The sequence below is a fragment of the Lygodium microphyllum genome, chromosome 5 (genome assembly GCF_053477565.2).
Source record: "Lygodium microphyllum isolate KBCC chromosome 5, Lygodium_microphyllum_v1.1.10, whole genome shotgun sequence".
Classification (NCBI taxonomy): domain Eukaryota; kingdom Viridiplantae; phylum Streptophyta; class Polypodiopsida; order Schizaeales; family Lygodiaceae; genus Lygodium; species Lygodium microphyllum.
In genome coordinates this window covers 142,298,153-142,322,492 of record NC_141139.1, presented here as the reverse complement: position 1 = coordinate 142,322,492, position 24,340 = coordinate 142,298,153, and the positions used below count along the sequence as shown (strand labels likewise).

General features: G+C 38.9%; 1 protein-coding gene across 2 annotated transcripts; it reads right to left on the bottom strand.

Annotated features, from left to right (window-relative positions):
* Positions 1-16,081: 16,081 nt before the first annotated feature.
* Positions 16,082-18,895, bottom strand: LOC148036474 (xyloglucan endotransglucosylase/hydrolase 2-like). 2 transcript variants are annotated; one of them, XM_087678465.1, is made up of 4 exons: positions 18,295-18,895; positions 17,472-17,572; positions 17,020-17,213; positions 16,082-16,658 (listed from the first exon to the last, which is right to left on the bottom strand). In XM_087678465.1, the coding sequence occupies exons 1-4, from the start codon at positions 18,557-18,559 to the stop codon at positions 16,316-16,318; spliced, it is 903 nt and encodes a 300-aa protein (XP_087534591.1). In that variant the 5' UTR covers positions 18,560-18,895; the 3' UTR covers positions 16,082-16,315. The 2 variants fall into 2 exon arrangements, with proteins under 2 accessions (XP_087534591.1, XP_087534592.1); XM_087678466.1 differs by lacking the exon at positions 18,295-18,895 and adding an exon at positions 18,042-18,235.
* Between the last annotated feature and the right edge of the window lie 5,445 nt (positions 18,896-24,340).

The window sequence follows — 24,340 nt, the reverse complement described above, 5'->3', positions numbered from 1 at the left end:
TGATAATGCACCTCAATGTGCTTTATTCTAGCATGATAGATTGGGTTATTTGCCAAGTTTATACTGCTCATGTTGTCACAATAAATGACAACTGGCCCATCTGTAGGCTGATGCATATCATAAAGTAGCTTATGCAACCAAGCTACCTCACATGCAGCCATTGCTGCACCCCTGTACTCAGCCTCTGTGCTTGACAAGGCAACTGTAGGCTGTTTCTTGCTGCTCCAAGTGACTGCAGCACTCCCAAAAGAGAACACATATCCACTAGTAGATCGTCTATCAGAAATACTACTAGCCCAATCAGTATCAATGTATCCATGCAATTGTATCTGAACCCCGGTCTCATAAAATAGTCCATACTGCAATATGGACTTCACAGACCTGAGTATGCGTCTAATCGCATCCAAATGCGGTTTCCTTGGAGCCTGCATAAACTGACTTACCAATCCAACAACATAGCTCAAATCTGGCCTAGTAATAGTCATATAAATCAAACTTCCTACTATGCATCTGTACATAGTAGGGTCTTCGAGAAGCTCACCTGCATCTGCACTCAACTTCACATTCTGCTCCAAAGGAACTGAAATAGGCTTACAGCCTGTCATCCCATATTTGGATAGCATGTCCAATCCATACTACCTCTGTAAGATCCGTATCCCACTCGGTGATCTAATCACCTCAATGCCCAAGAAATAACACAGCTCTCCCAAATCCTTCATCTCAAACTTCTGCTTCAATAGCATTTTCACATGAAGGATATCTTCATCACTATCACCTGTGATAATCAAATCATCAACATAAATGACAAGCAGCATAATACATTTCTCTGTTTTTATCACATAAAGTGAGAAATTTGCCTTGGAAATCTAAAAGCCAATAGTGACAAGATACTATCCTATCTTGTCAGACCATGCTCTAGGTGTTTGCTTCAAGCCATACAAGGCTTTCTTCAACCTACAAATAAACTCAGGATAAACAGCATGCACATAACCTGGTGGCTGCTCCATATATACCTCTTCTTGCAAATCACCATGCAAGAAGGCATTCTTTACATCCATCTGATGTAAAGGCCATTCCTTTGATGCAGTCACAGCAATGACTGCTCTTACGGTTGCCATCCTTGCAATCGGACTGAATGTTTCTTCATAGTCAATGCCATATGTTTGTGCATACCCCTTGACTACTAATCTTGCCTTGTATCTGTTCACAGAACCATCTGCATTGTGCTTCACCTTATAAAACCACTTATAACCAATTGCATTCTTATCTTTAGGCAAAGGTACCAATTCCCATGTAGCATTTGCTTCCAAGGCATCCATTTCTTCATCCATGGCTTTCTCCCATTTTTCTTTTCCCATGGCTTGCTCAAAAGAAGTGGGTTCTGGTTCCTGTATCACTTTGACCATATATGCATAGTGAATGGCTGTAAATCCATCATATTTCAGCCTATCCACAAGATACCTAGCTCTGGTAGACCTGCGCAAAGTAGGTTCACTACCAGGTGCTCTCAAAACATCCTTGGTCTTTCTTACTCTAGGTGTAACAATAGAAGGAATACCCAACTCATCATCAATGCTCTGTTCTGAGCCACTGGATTCACCATCCACATAAGAGTGACCTGCATTCACATCAAACATGGGCTGATCTACCTTCTCTTTTCCTTTTCGTGATACTTGCATACCACTATCTGCATTGCTTTGAGAAGATTCTCCTGATCTCAATCTGCCTGTCCATGGCGAAGAATGTGAACCACTGTTAGAGGACGCTCCAGGTCCACTAATATCTTGTGACTGCTGCTGTGAATTATGTGCAGCATTACCATTTTGTGCATCTACATTATCAATCACATTTACTGGTTTATACCAGCTACTCATCTCATACAAAACAACATCTCTCCTCACTGTAAACTTACGAGTAGAAGGGTTATAGCATCTATACCCTTTTTTCCTGCAGAGAGTAACCAATAAAGATGCACTTCTCAGCTTTTGGATCCAACTTGGATCTCAACTCATCTGGCACATGAACATAGGCAATGCAACCAAAAATTTTCAAATGAGAAATATCTGGTTTCCTACCAGTATACCTCTCCTCTGGAGTCATACCATTTATTGCTATAGTGGCAGTCCTGTTCATTATGTAGACTGCTGTAGCAACTGCCTCAGCCCAGTAAAAATCTGGCAGGTCTTTTTCATTGAGCATGGCACGAGATACCTCTTCAATATGCTTGTTTTTTCTTTCTGCAATTCCATTTTGTTGTGGGGTATAACTACATGAATATTGCTGCTTTATGCCATGCTCCTGCAAGAACCTTGCAAACTCATTTGAGAGATACTCTCCCCCTCCATCTGACCTTAGGCATTTTATTTGTAGGCGTGTTTCTTTTTCAACCATAGCTTTAAGAGTTTTGAAATGCCCAAAAACTTCACTTTTCTTTTTCATAAAATACACACAAGCTTTTTTGCTATAGTCATCAATAAAAGTGACAAAATAATGACAGCCTCCAATAGATGCAGCTTTAATAGTCCACACATCAGAGTGGATTAATTCCAATGGCTTCTTACTCTCTTGAACATGTTTAGGAAATGGTTTCCTTGCATGTTTTCCAAATTGACAGGCTTCACATATCTTATGCATTTCTGCAACCTTGAATTTAGGCAATCCTGCAACAATATTTTGGGGTTGCATTGATTTAAGTCGTTGTACATTAACATGACCAATGCGTTTATGCCATATATCAATATCTGCAACTACACCGGTCCCATGTGCAAACATTGCTGCACTCAATTCAGGCATGTCTGCTTCCAACGTAAACATTCTGCCTTTCTTCTTTCCTTTTGCTATCGAGCGACCTTTATTTTTCATATCCTCAACAAAGCATCCATGAGAATTAAATCTGACATGCAAGCCCTGCTCAACCATTTGACCAACAAAAACCAGGTTCTTGGTGATATTCGGGACATGAAATACATCCGACAGGTATTTCTTTTTCCCGTCCTGCATAGACAAATGAATTTTTCCAATCTGTACAATAGGATGTGCAGTATCATCACCAGTCTCCACAAATCCTAGTTTTTCCATTTTCCTTGCATCCTACATCCATTCTACATGACCTGTCATGTGGTTTGATGCACCTGAGTCAACATACCACACATCGTTGCTTTCTTCTGCACTTGTCACAGAATTGGTCATGTGCTGCACCATAAACGAATGCTCATTTCTGTCATCACCCTGTCTACTAGAAGATGCATAATTCCCTTGTTGCAATTTTCCATTCACGATGTCATTCTACTTTTAATAGCAGTCTTTAGCCATATGACCCATTTTACGACAGTAGTAGCATTCAACATTGCTGTTTGCATTTTGGCCTCTTTGCCATCCACCACGACCTCTTTGGCTCCCCCTGCCTCTAGAGTTACCACGTCCTCCTCATAGGACTGGTTTTCTTGAGTTTGCTGCATATTCTGATTTCTACCACGGCCTCCAGATCGGCCTCCTCTAACTCTGCCTCTACCTCTTCCAGCATTTGAGTAGAAGACAGCTTCTTTTGAAGTTCCTCCTGAAGAAGATGCACCACCATTTCTCTACTCCTCAGAAATTATAAGAGCAATCAACTCCTCAAAATCAGGAAATCTTTCAGGACGGAAATCGATGTTCGAAACTATGCATAATACTTTCCTAGACCATTCAAGGTCACAGAAACTAAATCATCATCTTCCACTGGCGACCCAATGAAAGCAAGTGCATCTGCAATCTTCTTCACCTTCATGTGGTAGTCATTGATTCTCATGCTTTCTCTTTGCACATTGTGCAACTCTTGCTTGAGCTGCATTTTCCTGGCTTGCGTATTTGTGCTATACATTTTTGACAAAGTATCCCATGCCTCCTTTGGCGTACTTGCATCTTGAATATGCACAATCATAGAGTCTGAAATGTTGATAGACATCCAGTACATAACTTTCCTGGCTCTCTTGTGCCATCCTTTAAATACTTGCATTTGCTGTTGATTGGAAACATCAAGAAGAATTGGTTCTTCTTCATTTCCTGTAATGAATTCCCAATATCCTTTTCCCATAAGGAAATTCATCATTCTAAACTTCCATGCTTGGAAGTTGTTCTTGTCAAGCTTTTCAATGACAATCTGTGAAAGAGAATAGACGCCATTACAGAACACTGCAAAAAATTCTGCCACTGTAAAAAACACAGCTTCAGCCTCACAAGGGCAAATCTGCAAAAGTGACGAAAGTGGTATTTGACCATACGGTCACTTCCTAGTGACGATTTTACATCAACAGGCAACAAGGATGATTATGTAACTCCCAATGTCTCTGCGCACAAGCATACGATGCAATTTCTACGGTAACTTTTCACCGACATGTAGAACAATGGTCACACAGCATAAAACAGGGCCTTTTCCTGAGTGCGTGCAGAAAACTTCAGCCTCCAAAACAGGCCCCGAAATGGCCTCAAATAAAAAAAACAGAGCAACCAAGGGCATAAGCCCTTTCCGCAGCATATATTGCCCTCTTGCTACACCGCGAAGGGCGTCTCAATTTGAGACAATGCACTCTTGCACTTTCCGATTGTGCTATCTACAGAGACTTGCTCCCAAAACAGAAAAATGAAAGCAACATTGGTCCTCTTACCAAAACACCGCGAACTTGGTTTGCTTTCTTGAGCTCCTTACCATGAACAAGGCTCTGATACCATGTCAAGATTGTGGGAGAGAAGGAAGGAGTCTCACTTGTAGCTTTCTCACTTGCATAATGGGGGAATACACACACAGGTGGAGGCTGAAAATAGTTTTCCTCTTCTTAGTTGTGTAAGCCCAAAGAACTCTCGTACAAAGAAATAGAAGAACCCTATATATGGGTCTCAAACCAAACTCAACTAACTAAGGTGGCATACTAACTGAGCCACGAACTAGAGTCGATAAGGATAGCTGTCATCTAGCTATTATTTATGGGCGGTGTACCAACCACATCTGCAGCTAACAAGTCGGTGACATAAATGCACAACGGTCACCCTGGCATATCACAAGTGGAGCTCGATATCTCAACACAATTTACAATGGCTAATATTCATCCAAAATCATAAGACAAGGTAGGGGTTAATGTCAACCATTACAATGAAATTCAGGAAGAGGTATGATGCTTGTATGGAATCTTGAATCTCTCCAATAGTGAATTAAGCTCAGCAAGTGGCTACATTGAGAGATTAAGATAAGAATGGCATACCTCTTTAATGCTTGGGATGACCGTTGAATCCCAAATCATGATGATGCCGCTCACTCCATTGATCAAGTCCGGTTGTTGGTTGGGCATCCGTGGAAGAGTGCTTCAGCATTTGAGTGCTCTTGCTGATGAAGAAGGCTCCCAAGCTTATCCTCGAGCTTGAGCTTCAAGAATGGGAAGCTTCAAGTGAAGCTTTCATGGATGTCCGCAAAGCTCCCATGCATGCTGAGCTCAACGGCTTCATCAGGGCAAGAGAAATCCTTCACGGGCTAAAGGGGTTGTGGGGTTGAGCTCTCCGGGTCAGGGAAAGCTTCAGTTAGAAGAATCCATGGCTGCCCCAAACTGTTTCAAATAGCCCCAGCTGCTGTCCACCATGGGAGTTGATTCTCGGGAGCAAAACTGCAAAAGGGGGAAGGCCAATGTGTTGGGGCAATGCCCTGGAGTGGCAGGGAGGGGAGGGTAGCAAGAGGAGGAGTGGCAAGAGGGTTGGGGAGGAGCAAGATAGCCAGCGCAAAATGCGCCGAAATTTACGAGGCTATCCTGTAGGCCTCCTGAGCAGCAAATCCCCCCAGTCCACCACTTAATTAGAAGCTTGGGAGGTCAGGGAAGGAGTCCCGGGGCTTGTTGATGTCGGGGAGCACCCTCAGGTCAGATTTCTTGGGATTTCTTTGGGCTGGCAGCCATGGCAGCTTGCAGGAGAAGAGAGAGAAAAGGGCTAAGGCAAAAAGTGACTGAGGTTTTGCCCTCTTCCAATTCCTGGGACTCTAAACTTGTCGTGGAACCCTTAAAATTTGCATGAAAAGAAGTGACAACTTGCTATTTTAACCATTTTACCTCGAAATATGTCTGAGTCTCCAGCCATAGCTCCTGCTTGCTCCAAAAAGCTGAAGTTAACTGCAGTGCTTCTTGCTGTACCTATACCTGTAAGCTGAGTAACTAGGGTTTTTGGGATTTGAAAAGGGAGAAAGGGGAAAGAGGAAAAGGACCAAAGCCTAAAGCTCTGATACCACTTGTAATGAAAGAAGCTGAGGGGAGAGAGAAGGAGAGCTGAGGAGAGAGAAAGAGAACAAGAAGAAGAAGGAAGAAGACTAGAAGAGGAGAGAGAAAGAGAGAGAAGATGAGAGAAGGGAGAAGGAAGCCATGGAAGCTGGAGATGAAGGTGAAGAGTGTGATCTTGATAATAACCGGTTGCCTAATCTGGGGCTTTTACACCTTAAATACCCCAGCCAGTGTGATGGGGTGTCTAAACCCTAGCCGATGTGTATCCTGCTTGTTACAAAATACATGGCTAGTATCAAGGGTTGACTTGGTGAATCCCATACAAAGGAATGGTACCAAAGAGCTACACAATAGTTGGATATGCTTCGACCATGTGCATCGTATTAATGATTGGACCACCATGGCAACATGTGTATGACCTAGGATAGTTCCTCTTAATTCCAACATGAATGTAAATAACATGGTGTTCCTTGATCTTCAATGTGGGATTATCTTTTATAATGTACAAGAGTTGATGACAATGGCAATGTGTTGGATGAAGGAAGAATATATAGATGCACAAGTCTTATTCTGGTCAAAGTCAAACATAGTGATGTAGAAGTGTGGCCACCTAAAAGTTCATTTTCGAGGGTTCATGGTTGACAAGTCAAGCACCAATTGGATGGTGGTATTCTATGATGGATCAAATAATGTAATGTAAGGAAGGGAGAGATTTTGCTTGTTTCATTGGGAAAAAATCCTCTAGATATACATGTTATAATATGTGCACAAAAGTTTTCAAGACAAGCATAATCATTTGTATCACATGTGGAGATCTGCATCCATGGAAGGTGATGCAACTATGCAATGTCAGGATTGGTAGATCTCAGGCAAAATTTTGGATTGCAATATTGTAGTAATGGTTTGTTGGCTTAGTTGGTGGCATATTAGATATCCATATTGGAGATGAGACTTTGCCATGATAAGGCTAATTTGTAATAATAGACAATGTGATATGTGCTATAATTGTTTTCTCAGTCTCCATGTCCAATCTCATTTTGATTTTTGTATAGGTGGTAGAGGACATTGATCATTTTTCAACCATAAACTTTGGTAGAGCTAGTGCATGCAAGCTAGTTGGTTAATGAGGGATTTGAAGGGACTATTAACTTGTATGCTACATGTGTTAGTGATTTGGCAAGTGTCCTATTACACGAAGAGAAAAATGACATGTATTCATTGCAAGAAAGTTCTGTGGTGTAGGATACAATGCAAAGAATCTTTTGAGTTGACTACAACAAGGGATTAGCCCCACATCAACAGTTGTAGCAAGGATGGTGAAGGAAGTAGTAGCTAGAACTAAAATGCATCAACAACTCAATTTTAGAGGCAACAATGTAATTATAGCAAGGAAACAAAAGATTGATGGGAATGTGGGGTTAGAGGAAGAAAATACCTCTCATAGGCTCAAGGATGTGACTGAAAACCAACTTGGAAGAAATGGCTCAAGAAATGGCTCTAGATGCAATTGTGAAGGGCCACACAGTGTGTTGAAGGCCTTGAAACATGAGCTTTTCAAACTAGAGTCACCAACTCAAGTGTCTTTTAGGAGTATTATGATATGCACATTGCAAAGAATCCAACATGTAATTTTTAGGATTTCATGGATTATGTAGCAGAAGGGAAGGTATATTTGGCATATGAGCACTTGTACTATGTGTACCTTTGAGTATTCGAAATGAAAGAAAATGCAAACATGTTAATACACCAACCCATGCTTACCAAAGAGAACTTGCACCTCATATTTGGAAGTAGAAGAACTTTTTTAGCAACTCCCATTTATTGTGTGATTAGTAAAGAACTTTATTTTGTTGGAAAAAGGAAAATATAGCTCACTTGGTTAGCTATGATCACATTTTAGACAATCTTTTGCTATCATTGTCTCTCTCAATTGTGGAACAATAGTACACTTGCCAGGTGTCTATATTGTCTCTCATTGTTTTGTTATATATATATATATATATATATATATATAAACTGTTTGCAATACATGTCATAATCCAATGCAATGAAAGTTCTATCAATTCAGAGTGCTCACACAAATGTTTCTATATTGCAAACATGAGATGTGTGTGTGTGTGTGTGTGTGTGTGTGTGTGTGTGTGTGTGTGTGTGTGTGTGTGTGTGTGTGTGTGTGTGTGTGTGTGTGTACAAGTAAAGAGGAAATAATTTGTTCCAAAACATTTCATAATCTAGTATAATAGAAGTTCTATCAATCCAAAGTGGTTGCATGAATGTTTCTGTATTGCAAAATGAGAGAGAAAGAGAGAGAGAAGGTGGTGGTAAAGATCTATGTGCATGAAAAAAGGAAAAAATGAGAGGTGAGTTGCCTGGCACTCCCATGGAATGTTACGGGGTTTGTCACATAGGGTTTCTTGAGTTTGCCTCTCACAATGGAACGTTCGTGGCTTGAACCCACTGGGATCGACGTGAAATTTGGGTTTCTAGTGGTCAAGGTCTCTTGACAGCATTCTAGTGTCGGTCTTGGACATCCTACTTTACGCAGAGATGCCCAAGCCGAAGCAGATCCATGTCACATTTGGTTCAAAGAGAATGGAAAACGAGAGGGATGCACCACTCAACCTCTCTACCCGTAGGACATAGTCCCATTCCAATCCCCTAAAATGGCATGAATTGGGGTTCTAACCTAACAAGCCTCCTAGTTCTCTAGGACCACCCTGCTATAAGGCGGACTTGTCAGGGGTTCCACCCACCCGCTTCCCTCAATAGGAGTTCTTTAGTTATTTAATTAGGTCCTACCACAATTATGTGTGACAATTAAAATCAGCTTCCTTAATTAAGCCTTTTAGGGAACAGGGTTCGTTTCTGTAATTTATAGCACCAACATGAAAACAGAGCAAGCAATCGTTTTGACAAACAAGTTCCTTAACTTATCTTCAAATTAAACTTTGCCTCCTGCCCATACAAAAAAAATTATATGTCCCTTCTGCCCTGTAGAAGTAGTTGGTCCAAATCACACAGCACCACAATTTCCATCCTTTATCCAGAATAGGATCTTCCAATGCCACAGACATTGGGGCCATGGAGGTCTTCAACTCCATTTTGGACTTGGCAAGGGGTGTCCAGAGCTCCACTTGACTCGCAAGCTGCCTAGGAGTGAAATATTATTCCCGAGGTTGGCCTTTTCACCACTTGACATTTGGCCCATGAATCGAGCAGTGCCCTTTTCGGGTTGATCTGCGGTGCAATCATGGAGATGATCCACCGTGCAAAGAACCTTTCCTTAATTAATTCATTTAAGAATCAAGCACAATCAAGGAAGTCAGCCCTAATAACAGCTTCCAAGAAAATGACAATCCAACAATCAGTTGAATGTAAAAGCATTTAGGATGTTGTTTGATTAACCAACAAAACCAATAGTATTTCCAAACAATGCAAGAATAGATGCGATAACATTTTCATCCGCATATTCACTCTCCCTTTGGGATCTAAGAGCGATGCTATGCAAAATTTTACTTAACACTCCCTTCCTTCGGCTAAGGTATATGTCAAGGTCTCATACAACTATACAAGATGTAAGTTCTATTAATCACTTACATTGATCAACAACCCAACCTTCTTCCCAACAAGTATAAAAGTATCGGTCTTTCCTTTGACTTAGGGTTTTCTATTCCTTGAGCTCTCTACTTGCCTTTGAGGCCAGGAGTTGTTGTTTGTATCTAGCCTAACCCCGATTTGGATTGATAAACATAGTTGTTATCAGACGGATCTCAAGGCATCTTAGTTCTAATCCTTATGATCATTGTTTGTACTAACTACGCACACCATCAAGATCCCAATCTATCAAACATGGGCTATTAGTTCACGATATTAGCAAGAGCTTGGGCAAGGATCTAGAGTTTCTAAAATGAATAATTTCTTTTAGACTAAATTGCTTACCATGCAATTCATTAGGATACACCTTTAATGTGGTGAAAACATACCTACTATTTGCAAGAAAGGAGAATCGACAATACTTTGGATCCTTATCTTATGATATGTATGAATTTATCGCATAGAATCTAGATGCAATTAACTTCTCTTGATACATGCATTTTGAAAACTTAATCTTTCAAATATTTGAGATGAAATTTACCCTTTTCAATGAACTATTATCATGTGGTATAGTACGGGACCTAATGTATCTCATGCAGGAGTCAAAGCAAGCATCTATCAATTTGAAAATAGTTTACTTATGTTCGGTACCGTAGTTGGATTGACAATGATGCCCTCGCTCGAAGCTTTGTTGCTGGTTGTGGGATTGCCATTTGCACGTGACATTCTCCACTTAGGGGCCATTCTCGATCTTCTTTTCTTTTAGGGGAAATCCCTGTAGAAACTTCAGCAGTCTCTTGCTCAAATAGAGGGGCGATTGGGAGAAAAATAAGCTTGTGGGGTAGGGAATAAGCTCACGGGAAAAAGGAAAAGGAAAAGTGTGTGTGGTCACCCTCTAAGGAGGGGAAAAAAACTTTCTAGAACCTTCTCTCTCTCTCTCTCTCTCTCTCTCTCTCTCTCTCTCTCTCTCTCTCTCTCTCTCTCTCTCTCTCTCTCTCTCTCTCTCTCTCTCTCTCTCTGTGTGTAGCATGTCGTGGCACCTTCTTCTTGTGATGGGTGGGGGGGATTTATAGTGGTATGGGGTGGTGGTGGTGGTGTCTCCCCCACCCACCACTTGTCAATGTGCATGGCGGCGAGGGTTCTCAGCCTCCCGCAGACTAGGCAATATGACCAAGGGGGGTGGTAGGCCATGTGGCCTCCGCCCTCATCATCTTCATCATTGTCCTCCTCATCTTCAGCTTCTCCTCCCCCCCGCCAGTTGTTGGCAGCGTCGACAAGGGGGGTGGGAGTTTTTAAAAAAAGCAATTATTTTAGTAAAAATTATAGGGGGGTTCCTATGGAACACGCATGGGGGAGGGGTTTATTACAACTATATTTACATAAAGTATAAGTTAGTGGTCATGTAAGGATCATCATCATGACCAGTGGCGTGCTAGGTGTAGATACGTGGATCCATCTAACCAAATGATTCATCATCAATATCTGAACATGTTGAGCTTGCCGTCTCAACACCTTCATGCCATGATGATTTGCAAATTGCATAACCTTTCTTCTTATAGTAGAAGCACTCTTCTTGAAACTTTTTCTTGTCACCCTTTTTCTTTTTTTCGCCATTGCTTTTGGTAGAGGAACTATTTGTGTCTTCTATATCGGTGAAGATTGTAGCATCTCTACTAATGCTTTCTACTTGGCCTTTAAAAGCCACAACTCCTCCTCCATTAAATAATCTATAGAATTCCTCAAATATCAAAGCTCAAGGTCTCAATTGAGCCTAAAGAGCTGTTACTAGTCCATCAAACTTTGGTGGATAAATTTTAAGATACCATCAAAACAACTCCTCCATAGTCTTTTGTATCCCAATACCAACTATCTAGTCATACAAATTCTTAATATGAGTAACGTATGATTTTGTTCTCCCTCCTTCAACAATCTTCTTTTCTCCCTCTCCATCTTTCCTTCCTTCCTTATCTCTTTGCCGTCCCTCCCTCTCGCTCCCCAAACTTAAGTATATGAAAATGTGGTGAATCTTTCTATATATACATCAAAACATATAAACATTGGAGTGGATTCAACCTATTTTATAACCTCACTACATATTAGAAATGTGGGTGAATAAAAATTCTCAAAGTTGTAGCTCAACCTACTCAACTTTCATAAACAAATTACAAATATAAAAACTTTTAGCCAATTGGTGAATATTAGCCACTAAAGTGAATCTTGCCTTGTACTATTTCAAATCTTAATACTCATCATGATTTAAATTTTTTAAGAATATTAATATTCAAAGAATTATTATTTATATTAATAAATATTAATCTCAAGATTTAAATGTAACACTTAATATTGTAGCATATGCATTGGAAAAAAAAAGTCATGTGGCATACTTGACATAGGCTTGATGAAGATGTTGGCATTAAAAATGTGTTCTTTTGGCCCCTTTGCACCCCGATTCTCCCTTCACTAGTAATATACTCTATGAGCAAGTTTATGGGGTTCAGTCTAAACTTCTTCTCCACACACACACACACACACATTTTACACAAAAATCAAGCAAAAAATGGTGCAAAATAACCTACATTAAAGAGAGTAAACATTAAAGCAAACAAAGCAATCATTACACCATGGTTTTTCTCTCTTTGATCTTTTTCTCTCCTCATCTCTCTCTTGCATCTTAGTCACACTAACAATAAGTCAAGAATGGTGCAACACAACTTACATAATCTTTTTTCCTTCTTCACACACACACACACACACACACACACTCTCTCTCTCTCTCTCTCTCTCTCTCTCTCTCTCTCTCTCTCTCTCTCTCTCTCTCTCTCTCTCTCTCTCTCTCTCTCTCTCTCTCTCTCTCTCTCTCTCTCTCTCTCTCTCTCTCTCTCTCTCTCTCTCTCTCTCTCTCTCTCTCTCTCTCTCTCTCTCTCTCTCTCTATAGCATGAGCATGGAAGCTTGTATGCATAAATAAGAAACCCTACCTTAAAGCCATACCTTTCTCCAAGAGAGTATGGAGGCTAGAGCGTGTGGGAGATAAGCAAACAAGTGAATTTAAAAAAAAGAAAGCTTAAGGGAAGTAAGTTTCTCTTACCTCAACATTTCTATAATCCATTTTTCCTCTCTCTCAACATGCTTTCAATCCCTAAATATCTAGAGAAAGGGCAAGTTTTGACCATAGTAGTGTTTCTACATTGTTGATATCTACACTAAAATTCATACTACTAAAATCTTTAATATGCATATTAGTGTATGTATTTCTAAACTTGTCAATATATGCATTGATCTCTTACTAAATTACAAATGATTATATATGTGCACATACCGGTGGGCTTATTATAGTGAACTTAGCAATGGCATGATTTGCTTGGATTTTGGCTTAGACCTTGTCATCCAATAAGCCCTGCATCTATTGTAGTGGATTATTTTAAATGGTATCATTTAGAGGCATCACTTGGTGATTTTGACATTAAACATGAGCCAAAGAGTTCAAAACCTTGAAAATAATGATAAACATCACCTAATTCAACTCAAAATGAAGTCATAAAGAGCTAGTTTTTAAGCCTTCTAGTGGTTTGCACTCAATTAAATCACATGTAGGTAGTTTTTAAAGCTTTGGGTGGTTTAGGAAATCTCAAAATAGTGCCTCCTTTTTAGGACTTTACCTAGAGCCAAAATAGATAGATGTTTATAATCATTTTCATGTTTTTCGCTCCTTATAAGCTCATTTTTAGAGTCAACACTATCAAATTAGACACTCTAATATTTTTCGTATGTATCTAATTTCTTAAGTAATTTAAGACTACTAGTAATTTTAGACTATCTTTTGCATTGATAATATTTAAATTATTGCAAAATATACAATGAAAGAATGACATACAAGGCCTAAGAATCCTTCTACAAATCATATTTTAGAGAAAGTCACATTATGGTGAACAATATGCTCATAAAACAATATGTTATAGATGCAAGAGTAAGTAAGTAATCCACCTATTATGCCACCAAGGAAGTTATAACCCCTAAAGCATGAAGTGCTCACTACACATGTTTCAAATTGTTGATTTATTGGTTATATGAGTTTAGGGTTATGGTTTAGGACTTCGAATGTTGTGTGAAGAGTTTAAGATGAGAGTCTCAATATAGGGTAGGGGGACATATAACTTTAAAATCGTATTAGGAGGTGGCAATATTCACATGTTAAGGTTAGGATATCCATGTTAAGAAAAAGTTATCATAATTAGAACACATCTCCCAAAAACTCATCTAAAAAAGCTGGCCTAAAAAGACACACTCGTGTCACCAAGATTTCCATCAAGCTAAGATTTGACTAGAGTATTATAAAGATGTTATAATTTATCTCTTTATAAAATATTTTCTCACAAATATTTATAATATAGCACATCCTTGTATGCTACATCTCTTGGTCCAAAATGTGTATCTCCACTATAGTATCCCCACACAATGACATTTGTTCATACATGGTATTTATACAATTTGAGGCTTGATATCTCTAGCTCAAGTTGTTTAAACCCATTCTTCATATCATCAAAAGACCATACACTCTTTTTGGCATCTCATGTATAAATAATCCAACAAAAACTAGAAGTGTCCAAGGTGTTAGTCTATTAAGTAATCAAAAACTTTTAGAGCCAAGTTTTTCCTTCATAATTATCTCTCATCTTGTAATGTGTCCATTGGTTCTAATTTGGAAGATTTAGATTACCCACTAGTAAAACCTTATAGATATATTCAAAATAAGGCCGATTTTGACACTTCCCAGATAGTATAGGATTGCTTCTTCATAGGATTCAAAGTGCTTTATTGCCAAATCAACATATAAAGGTTTCATCACTTCATTGATTTGTTTAAAATGTTGGTAGAAAGTTCTTATATGTACTATTGACAACCTAGAACAACACTAAAAGTTTAGGTATTTTGTGCATATTTTATTGAATTAGTATCTAGAAATTAAATGATTTCTTTTGTGTCTACTATTTTAACCTTGTGAATTCTCTTAATGCATTCTTAGATCTGTTGGGGGTCAATTAATGCTAGCTAAGAACATTGCTTTGTTATAATCGAAAGAAAATGTGTCAAAGTGCTTCATAGTAATGATGATATTGCCTCTTAAGCTTTTTGTAGTTAAAAAGTCCAAAGTTTCATGGGTTGATGTTGTTTTACTCTTGATGTTTGCTATGTTTTGTTATAAGCTAAGCACATTGTTCATTCAAAAATCAAACTTATTTAAGGATCAAATAAACAAAATACAGTTTGGTATTTTTTCCAAATATGTGAGCAAGGCACACACATATTCAAACAAACAAGACTATTTTACAAGTCTTGTAGGAGAAAAGCTACTTTTGTGGCTATTTGAACCCTCTATCTTCAAAAAATCATTTTCTCTTGAAATAAAATGATTTAGGGAAAAACATTTCAAAGATATGTGACCAAATCAAAAAGGTATTTTTTAAAAAATGCAAGAGATCAAAACATGCTAGAAAGTATACATTTTCATAGTTGTTTGAGATCATTCTTGTAACAAATATAGAGGTATAAATGATCCTAAACAAGTTATCCCAACATTGGTTTGTTATTACAATGAAACTATCGTGAAAAATATTTTGATACATATATATCATCCATTTGTGTTAAGATCATTGCAAATAGTTAAAAAATTTGGCAATAGCACCAATTAGAATATTTGAATGCTATTACGATTGATTTTCATATACTCTTAAAAATCCACTTCTTGTAGATAGTGAATTTCCACTTGAAAGTTCCAATCTACCACTTTTAACATTAGCAAAGTTGCATCCAAATTTGATCATCATACACACATGTTACATTGAGTAGTTGAATAGGGCATATGCCACAAAAGTTCCTTAATGCAACCACTTTTGTGACCAATGACAAGGCTAGTGTTGTTAACTTCCACCTATGGAAATGATTGCTAATCCAATTCTATTGAGTATGATTCTAGGTTGAAGTTGGTTGGATGTTAGACTACAACTTTAATTCAAACATAGTAAAGTTTGAAATTTTGATGTAAGTGTAGACAATGTTGTAATTTTGATGATGTTGCCATCTATTAGTTATTGGAGGTGAACTACTTTCTATCGCCTTTGCAAGGCTCCAAAAAGATGTACAAGAATCTCTTATAGATTTAGTATCACATAACTGACAATGTGTGAAAGAGACATCCAAATGTATGAGGGTACCTTAAATTCTATTCAGCATAGAGTTCACATATCACGTGAGGACAAAGTTAAATCAAGTCTTTGTACTTTAAAAAGTCTATTGTACTTCTCATAACTTGAAATGGTACAAGTGGCTAGTCTTGAAATTAGATCGTGCATGCCACTTTAGTAAAGGCACTTCACTACCTTATGTACATAGTCTCAATGCCTAAAATCATGCATGGTTATTCACCACATGAAGATGCTTTTACAACATGACTTTGGCATTGATTCATAGCCAAATAGTTGTAGCAAGAACAATATTAGAATACATGAGTGCAATCCAAGGGGGTAGTGGGGTAACGACCTTTATCAGAGCAATAATCATAGATCATGAAATTTCTTTTAACCCATGCTAATCTCTTCAATTGAAAATCATTTAAGATGAAGGAGTTAGTTGGGTTTGGTAATCTTGCTCTAAAGTTACGATAGCTAGCCACAAAGGGTGCATGAGCCCAATTAATCTTTACTGCTCCACCACGGGTAGCCCATTGATCTCCGTTCCATATGCTAGAGTAAACACCCATGGGTTGTTTATTTGGGAAGGCCATGCCTAAGTGTTCATTGTTAGAGAACACTCTAATAGGTGTTCCATCCACAAGGAACCTACACCAAAAACATACGATTACATGAGACAAGAGATACATGCTCATGGTTTGTAAAATCCACACTATATTCTAAATCATACACCTTATTGTTGTCATTTAGGTCACAAGCTTCTTTCAAGCTAATATCTAGCTATCCCAACATACTCAAGCTACTAGTCAACATAGAAAGAGTGTCCTACTTTTGAATACAAACTAGTTTGATGATAAACACAAAAACTAGTGGATTCTTTACTAGCCCATTCAAATTAAAGACTGAATATTCATTGATGTAATTGGATACTTAAGGATGTATTAATTCTACTATGATATAATTTAATTATGCTGTAATAACACATTTTGAGAGGGTGTGTCTGACTTACACAATATGTTGTCTTGTCCATGAGACAGAGTATGTGTGGAAATTAATCGTTGGATCAAACCATAAGAAAATACGTTGTTCTCGACCACCAATCCCATTAGCAAAGACGTTGGTTTGCAAGACATACGGCTCCCCAGAAACATTTCCAAGAAACTCAAAGTCTAGTTCATCATGGTTCATTGTTTGTGATGAAAGCTGATTGGTTGTCACAATAAGAAAAAACAATGTTAGATTCTAGCCAAATTTGAGACCTTTGAACATTGTTCATATTGGTAGCCTAGGTATGCCTTTTTGCTTACAAAGAGGAAAATAAGCTTTTTGCATTCTAGTTTTTTGGCTCACCATTCAAAATGTCCTTCAAAAATATATTGTGCTTGAGAATATGTACTTATCATTCAAAAGTGCCAAAACATGTGTTGTGCTTGAAAATATGTAGTTGAGCTCTGCACTCACGTAATAAGCAGTGACAGTGCCGGCAGAGTCTCCTGGCACTAGCTTGATTTGCATGTCAATATTCCCAAACAAGAATTCTTCTTTGGACTTGAAGCCAGAACCTACACAAAGCGTATGTGCATGTAGTCAAGGCTTGCCCACATCATAGATACTCTTCTTACTTTGTTGCAATAGTCCTTTAAAATGCTTTCTGAATAAAAACCATGCCTTTGCAATCAAAATGAACTTATTCCACATTCTTCAAAGAGCTTTATAACAAAGTTAGGAAGCTTCTTGTGACTAGTCTGATTCACCTAGATTTTTGAATGGCAATATGGGAGATGGCTTGTTTGGAAGGATCAAAGAGGAATGTTGACTCAAGGGTTCATTGGTCATAATACAGCCAACTAAGGCTCTCTTTGATGAAAATTATAAGCAGTCTTGTGTAGGGTTAAAAGCCCTAGATTATTACCTTATGGGATTATCCTAAAGCTTCAGTTAATCAAGATCAAATAAGGTGCTCATAATTGAAACAACCAACAGACTTATGCAACAAACGTCTTCACTATGGACTTCTAACAATGTCCTTACATCTGTGTCTTATGCAACAAACCCCTGCACGATGCCCTTCTTGACAATGTTCAATGTATACCTGTAGCACAGCAATGCAATTTGTAACCACATTGGCAATCATCCTAAAAGCGCAGTTAATCGGAATGAAGTCAGGTCCTCATCAAGTGGGAGACAACCAACAGCTATAATGACCTTCTAATAATCGCTATTATAATGACCTTCTAATGATCTTGAAATATAGCTGCAGTGCACCAATTTAGTTGAATCAAACCTGAAGTGCTGTCTAATACAAGCTGAAGCTCCTCTCCGCCTTGCAGAAGCTTCACCTTGGATGGGCTCCAAGTCACCTGGAAGTCCTCGATGAAGTTGGGGATGCGGCCCGAGGCGGCAGCTGCATCGATAGTAGCAATCATTCGAGTGAGCAGGATGATCATGAGAAGGGTACTACACAGGGTGACTAGCGTCTTCATGGTTGAGAGAGAGAGAGAGAGAGAGAGAGAGAGAGAGAGTACTGCAGTACTGATCATTCGACGCATCTCCAGGTGTTATATATGCACAGGCGTGGAGACGATACTATCTCATTATTAGTATCGTCGTCCTTTTGGCGTGTGATTTTCATGAGCGGATTGACTGATTGATCGACAATGCGTCGTGGGTTCGAGGTGAGCCGTCGTGATCCGATATTAGATTTGTCGATCATATGATCTATATTATCAGCTGGGTACAGGGGCCACTGATACGCTCAGCTACAGGGAGAATTTGCATGTCAGACAGAGGTAAAAAGAAAATAACTGGTTGCGTGAATTCGCCCGTAAGTCGAAGGTTAAGTAGGTCGGCAGGCATGATTTGCCTGCCTGCAAATAATCAGATTATTCGGGGTTTGAATGTGTGTACGGGAAACACAGAGAGAGAGAGAGAGAGAGAGTCCTATCGTTTCCAGCAACTAACCAGGCGCTGTAGCTGATGAGAGAGAGAGAGAGAGAGTGTGTGTGTGTGTGTGTGTGTGTGTGTATGAATGAGTGAGAGTGTGTGTGTGACTCAGTCCTATGTGTCCTCCTCCCATCGATGCGCATCTTCCAGCAGCTAACCAGCTGTGTGGAGAGAGAGAAGAGAGAGAGGATGATCATGACCCTTTCGTTGTTGCCAGCCCACTTCCATTTGGCCTCTTTCGGGAGAGCGTTGGCATTTCTCAATCAGTTTCATCAGCAAGCTTGTTTTCATGGGACCTCGCCCATTAATTGCCATGGAACCCTCCCATTGCCATCATCGCCATTGCACGCAACCCCATGTATGCCAAAAAGCCCTTGGAGGACATGTTTACCACATGGGTCCATGCCTATAACGCCACCCCAAGTTCATCAGGCTAGGATAAAAGCCCTTTGGAGGACATGTTTACCACATGGGTCCATGCCTATAACGCCCCCCAAGTTCATAAGGCTTGGATAAAAGAACGCACCATGTATGGCACCCTCAAGTTCATAAGGCTCGGATAAATGCACTCATCATCTCTACCATGGCTACCACACTCCTCAAGTTCATAAGGACTCCGGTACAAGAAGCCCATCTCCTCACCCATCTTTATTTAGATTGCTTTTCCTTATTGCATACACTCCTAGTTCTTCATTGCCAAAGTACATAACCAATTTGTAACATGGGTTGTCACATCTCAATCACTTCTAGGAAGTTTCCAAACATACCTACTTTATTCCACCTTTAGTTCTAGAGAGGGTTTCGCCTTATGGAGCTCTTCCTTACTTTATTCAACCTTAGTTTCAAAGATTGACATGTGTCCTCACTACTCACTCACGCCAGTTATGAAAAATGCATGTAGAATATGAGGTCGTCGATTTACAAAACTCTCTTAAATGGATATTTATCTCCAATGTCTCTACCAATTAATTTCTCCAATTCCAAAGAATTGTATTTTCTCATTTGCAATAAGCAAATAAGTTGCAACGTAAAACATTGCATTTTATGTCCACCACAACTTTAGTCTTTTCCAAATCACTAGTTGCTATCAAAGTTTAAAAGACTTCAATCATTGCTCGTACACTCTCAAAAGCATAACAACTCTACACATGCATTGTCACATAGTTTCGTAAACCTCAATCCTTCCTAACAACTATCCATAGCTTGGCTTTGAGCCATTAACCCAACGAACACCATGTTATGTCTCACAAAGAATGACAAAAAAGTTTCTCCATTGAATATTGAAGGACCAAGCTATCCACCATCAATCATAGGACTCTCAACATCCATCCAATCAAAGCTTATGAAATCCAAATAGAAGTAACATGTCTTAGAATGATATAAGCTACAATGGTTATAAGAACATTCAATTTGAAGCGAATAGATATTTTTAATTGTGCCTTTGGGGTGTGGTGCGCAGGGTTTGAACTCACGCACCCCCATAACTTAACCCACACCCAAACCACTACGCCACAACCCCATTGGCAAGAACATTTAATTTAAAGTGCATATTTCAAGATGTGCACACTCAAATGTTGTCAAAATCATGTTCTTATACATTGTAGTATCAAAACCCTACCTCAAAAACCTCTAAATTACAATTCAAAGACTCTTAAAACATAAGATCAATTCACAACTTTCATACATCCCATAACAATCTTTGATTTTTAAAAGCAAGGCAAGGCACATGGCCAATAAGACGAGCACACAAGCCTCTAGTAGATTGGCTAACTTAGCCTAAGATCATTCGTGTGCAAAACACAAGCACATTGAAAAGGACCCTTGAAAGACTTATCTTTCAAGCTAAATGTTATGGCCATCAATGCCCTACTTCTCAATCTCATTTTCCATTCCATTTTGTCCATTTATGGCTTACTTTTGTGAAGTCCTTTTTTCTTTCATAAGTTCTTCACACGTGTAGTTAGAATCTTCCATGTCCTTTTCTTTTACTTCCATGGAATTGATAGCACAAAGCACACGTATGGGCAACCCTTAGTGTAAACCAAAAGAAGAAACAAGCACAATGAGCTTGTCCTGTTGTGCAAGTTTAAGTTGCAAGGTAAATTTTATGAGTATTATTCAAAATTATATCATGTCATTTTCTTTAGTTTCTAAAATTTTAAAAGCACCATGTGTTATGATTCTAAAGATCTCCCATTAGACAATAATCCCCCATTGTTGTCATACACAAAATGGGAGATCAACCATCACATCAAAACCAATTTCATCCACCTTTAACTTGAGTAGAGTCCATTTCTTGTCAATTGCAAATTCGAAAGCTTGTTGAAAAGGAATATATGCGAATGAATGTACTGGAATCAATAGCATGATTGAACAATCACCACATAAGCTTCCAAATACACTTTTATTACACAAGTCCTCAAATCCATCTCAATCTTAGCACAACCATTGCATTTGCCATCAATATGTTAGGAAAAAAAGTTTTTAGAGAAGTTTCAAAAATGCTATTCAAAGCACCAAGTTTCCCACATGTTTATACCAGTAGGATAGCAAAAGAGAGGGTTACTACTGTTATAGAGGAATGGATTTTTCAAGAAAATTTCTACTCAAATGCCCACAAGTTATAAAGTTAATACTTGCATGTGTAATATGAATTTTTCAACATTATGTTTTTGGTGAGGAACACCTTTCAATTGGAAGATCTTGAAGGTTGCCACCATTGGCTAGGAAATTTTGGCTTTCAACTAGGGACTTTTGTATCTTGTCATTTGCTAGAATTTTCCATATACAATTATTCACATTCTCCTCTTCATATGTGCTAGTTATACTTGATCCCAAAGAGGCTTCTCCTTTCTTATTGATCATTTAGTTTATATGTGAGCATATATGTGTTTGCACATGCAGTCATACACACATTTTGCATTCTTCTTTTGTGAAATCCCTAATGATTACCAACATTACACATTCTTACACACAAAAAAAAGTAGTAGAGATCTTGGAAAACAAAAGAATTGAGCTTTATCTATGTCAATGCATGTGGAATAATTTAAAAAATGGATACTAGGCTTTTGTGAAGAATGTAATAGCATGAAGAATCACCAACTACCATGTGGCTATAATCTTTACTTATGTTCTTGAGAGCTAGCATCTTATCACATAACAAATTGAGTGTCTTTGTTATGAGATTGAAGAGAACAATCAAAGGCCAAAAAATTTGAGTTGCAAAACATGTTTACAAGTATTTAAGTTGTAAAGCATGATTGCAATTATCCAAAATCCACTTTTGAGCCTCTCAATAAATGTGACTAGATAGAAAATGCTATCAATTGGCTTCATTACAAGCTCAAAGAAGTGAATGAGCCTGAAAGTGTGTAAGATATCAACACATGGGTTCAAAGAAGTGAATGAGCCTGAAAGTGTGTAAGATATCAACACATGGGTTCAATTGCATTAGGGGCACTGAAGGACTCACAAGATTAAAAATTATATTGATATATAATAGTTTTTAATTTTGGTAGATAGAATTTCATATAGAGTATATAACAGGTTAGAAAGGTCAATAAAAGTTGTCAACCACAGTGCAAAGAAAGTGAAGGAAAATCAAAAGACACAGGGCAAAGTGGAAAAAGGTGGCCCAATGAAAAATGGGAATGGGTGAAGGAACAATGTAAATATGAATGGAATAGGGAAAGATGACCTAAGCTAAAATGGTCGGTCATGTAAAAAAGGGATGGGCACCCAAGAAGGAGGTAGGGCATGTATAAGAGGCAAAAAAGTGAATGAAGAAGCTCACTAGCTCTCTTCTTCTTCTTCTTCTTCTTCTTCTTCTTCTTCTTCTTCTTCTTCTTCTTCTTCTTCTTCTTCTTCTTCTTCTTCTTCTTCTTCTTCTTCTTCTTCTTCTTTCTTGTGCTTGTGCTTGAGAGAGGGAGTGTGAGGGAATGAGTTGTGTGAGGGTGAGGGACGGTGGTGGAGAAGCTCTCCATCTTCTCCTCTCTTCTTCTTCTTCTTCTTCTCTTCTCTTCTCTTCTCTTCTCTCGTGTGTAGCAATGGAGCTTGGAGCTTGGAGCTTGAGGATCGAGCTTGCACCCTGGATCGTGGAGCTACTAGAGAGCTTGTGGAAGGAGGCAACTAGATCAGACATGAAGGTAAGCTCACAATACTCCTAGTGTGAGAGTGTACATAGCTATGTGAGAAGTAGCCACCATTGCACTTGGCTTGAAATGCTTGAAACAATAAGCAGTCTGTGGGTCTTGGTGGTTGAGCGTGAGTTCAGACATTTTGGTTTTATTGTTGTGGGACCAATAGATTTAAGCTTTGAGTGCTTGCACACTCCGAATCAAGCATTGAAGTAAGGTTTGCCCTGAATTGGTGCTTGAGATAGGTAGAAAGTGAGGGAGTCGAAGGGCATTTGATTTCCTTTGCAAGTAAGTTTTTTGGTTTTTAAGATTAGGTGAGTAGGTTGGAGTATTGTAGGTGTTTGCTTTGTGTTTTGGATGCATTGAGGTAGGAATAAACAAGGAAAATAAGGAAAACAAATAGTAGGATTACTACTATTAAAATAGGGTAAAATAGGGAGAAAAAGGACTTATATGCATTAAGGGAGCAAAGAGATAGAAGGGGAAAGTAAAAGAGCAAGAGAGAAGGGGTTCAAGAGGCCAAGAAGAGGGGGAGAAAACTCATTTGTATGTATTAAGTCAAGAGAGAGAGCTTGAGAAAGAGAGAGAGAGAGAGAGAGAGAGAGCTACAAGGCAAGAGCACAGATTTGCTCACCGATTCATATTCCCACATCCCCGAGCCCTACCAGTATGCTCTAAGCCTCCATTCTTGGAAGAGGAGCATGCCAAATACAGCATGGGTATTGAAACGAGAGCCTTTAACCAACTCAAATACGAAAGCATTCAGAACCTAGAAGACATGGTGATAGAGGAGCAGGCTATGAAACAGATCATCAACCACTGCAACCTCAACAAGTATCTAGAGAAGGTCGGCCAAGCCATCAATTACAACAGGGTGCACGGAGTTCCTGCGATCCTTGGATGCCAATAGGAATTGTGGCATAGTGACAGTGAGGCAAGGAGAGGAGACAGGAAGAGTAGAAGTCAAGATGAGTCCTAAAACTAGTGGAAAGAGCTTTGGAACTTGTCAATAATCCTGAGAAGGAGCCAAAGAGAGATGTCTGTAGCATGTTGGGGATGGACAAGGCTAGGTGTACACAAATGATGGGATCAATTTAGGTGACATCCCCAACCTTGACATCAGACTAAATGCAAAAAATGGTGTATACATTGTTTTCCGGCCAGAGGTACAATGCTTTGATGAGCAATATCAAAGTACCACTACTCGAGAGCCTTGTAGCTGGATCCTTGGATGAAATCAACTGGAAGGGA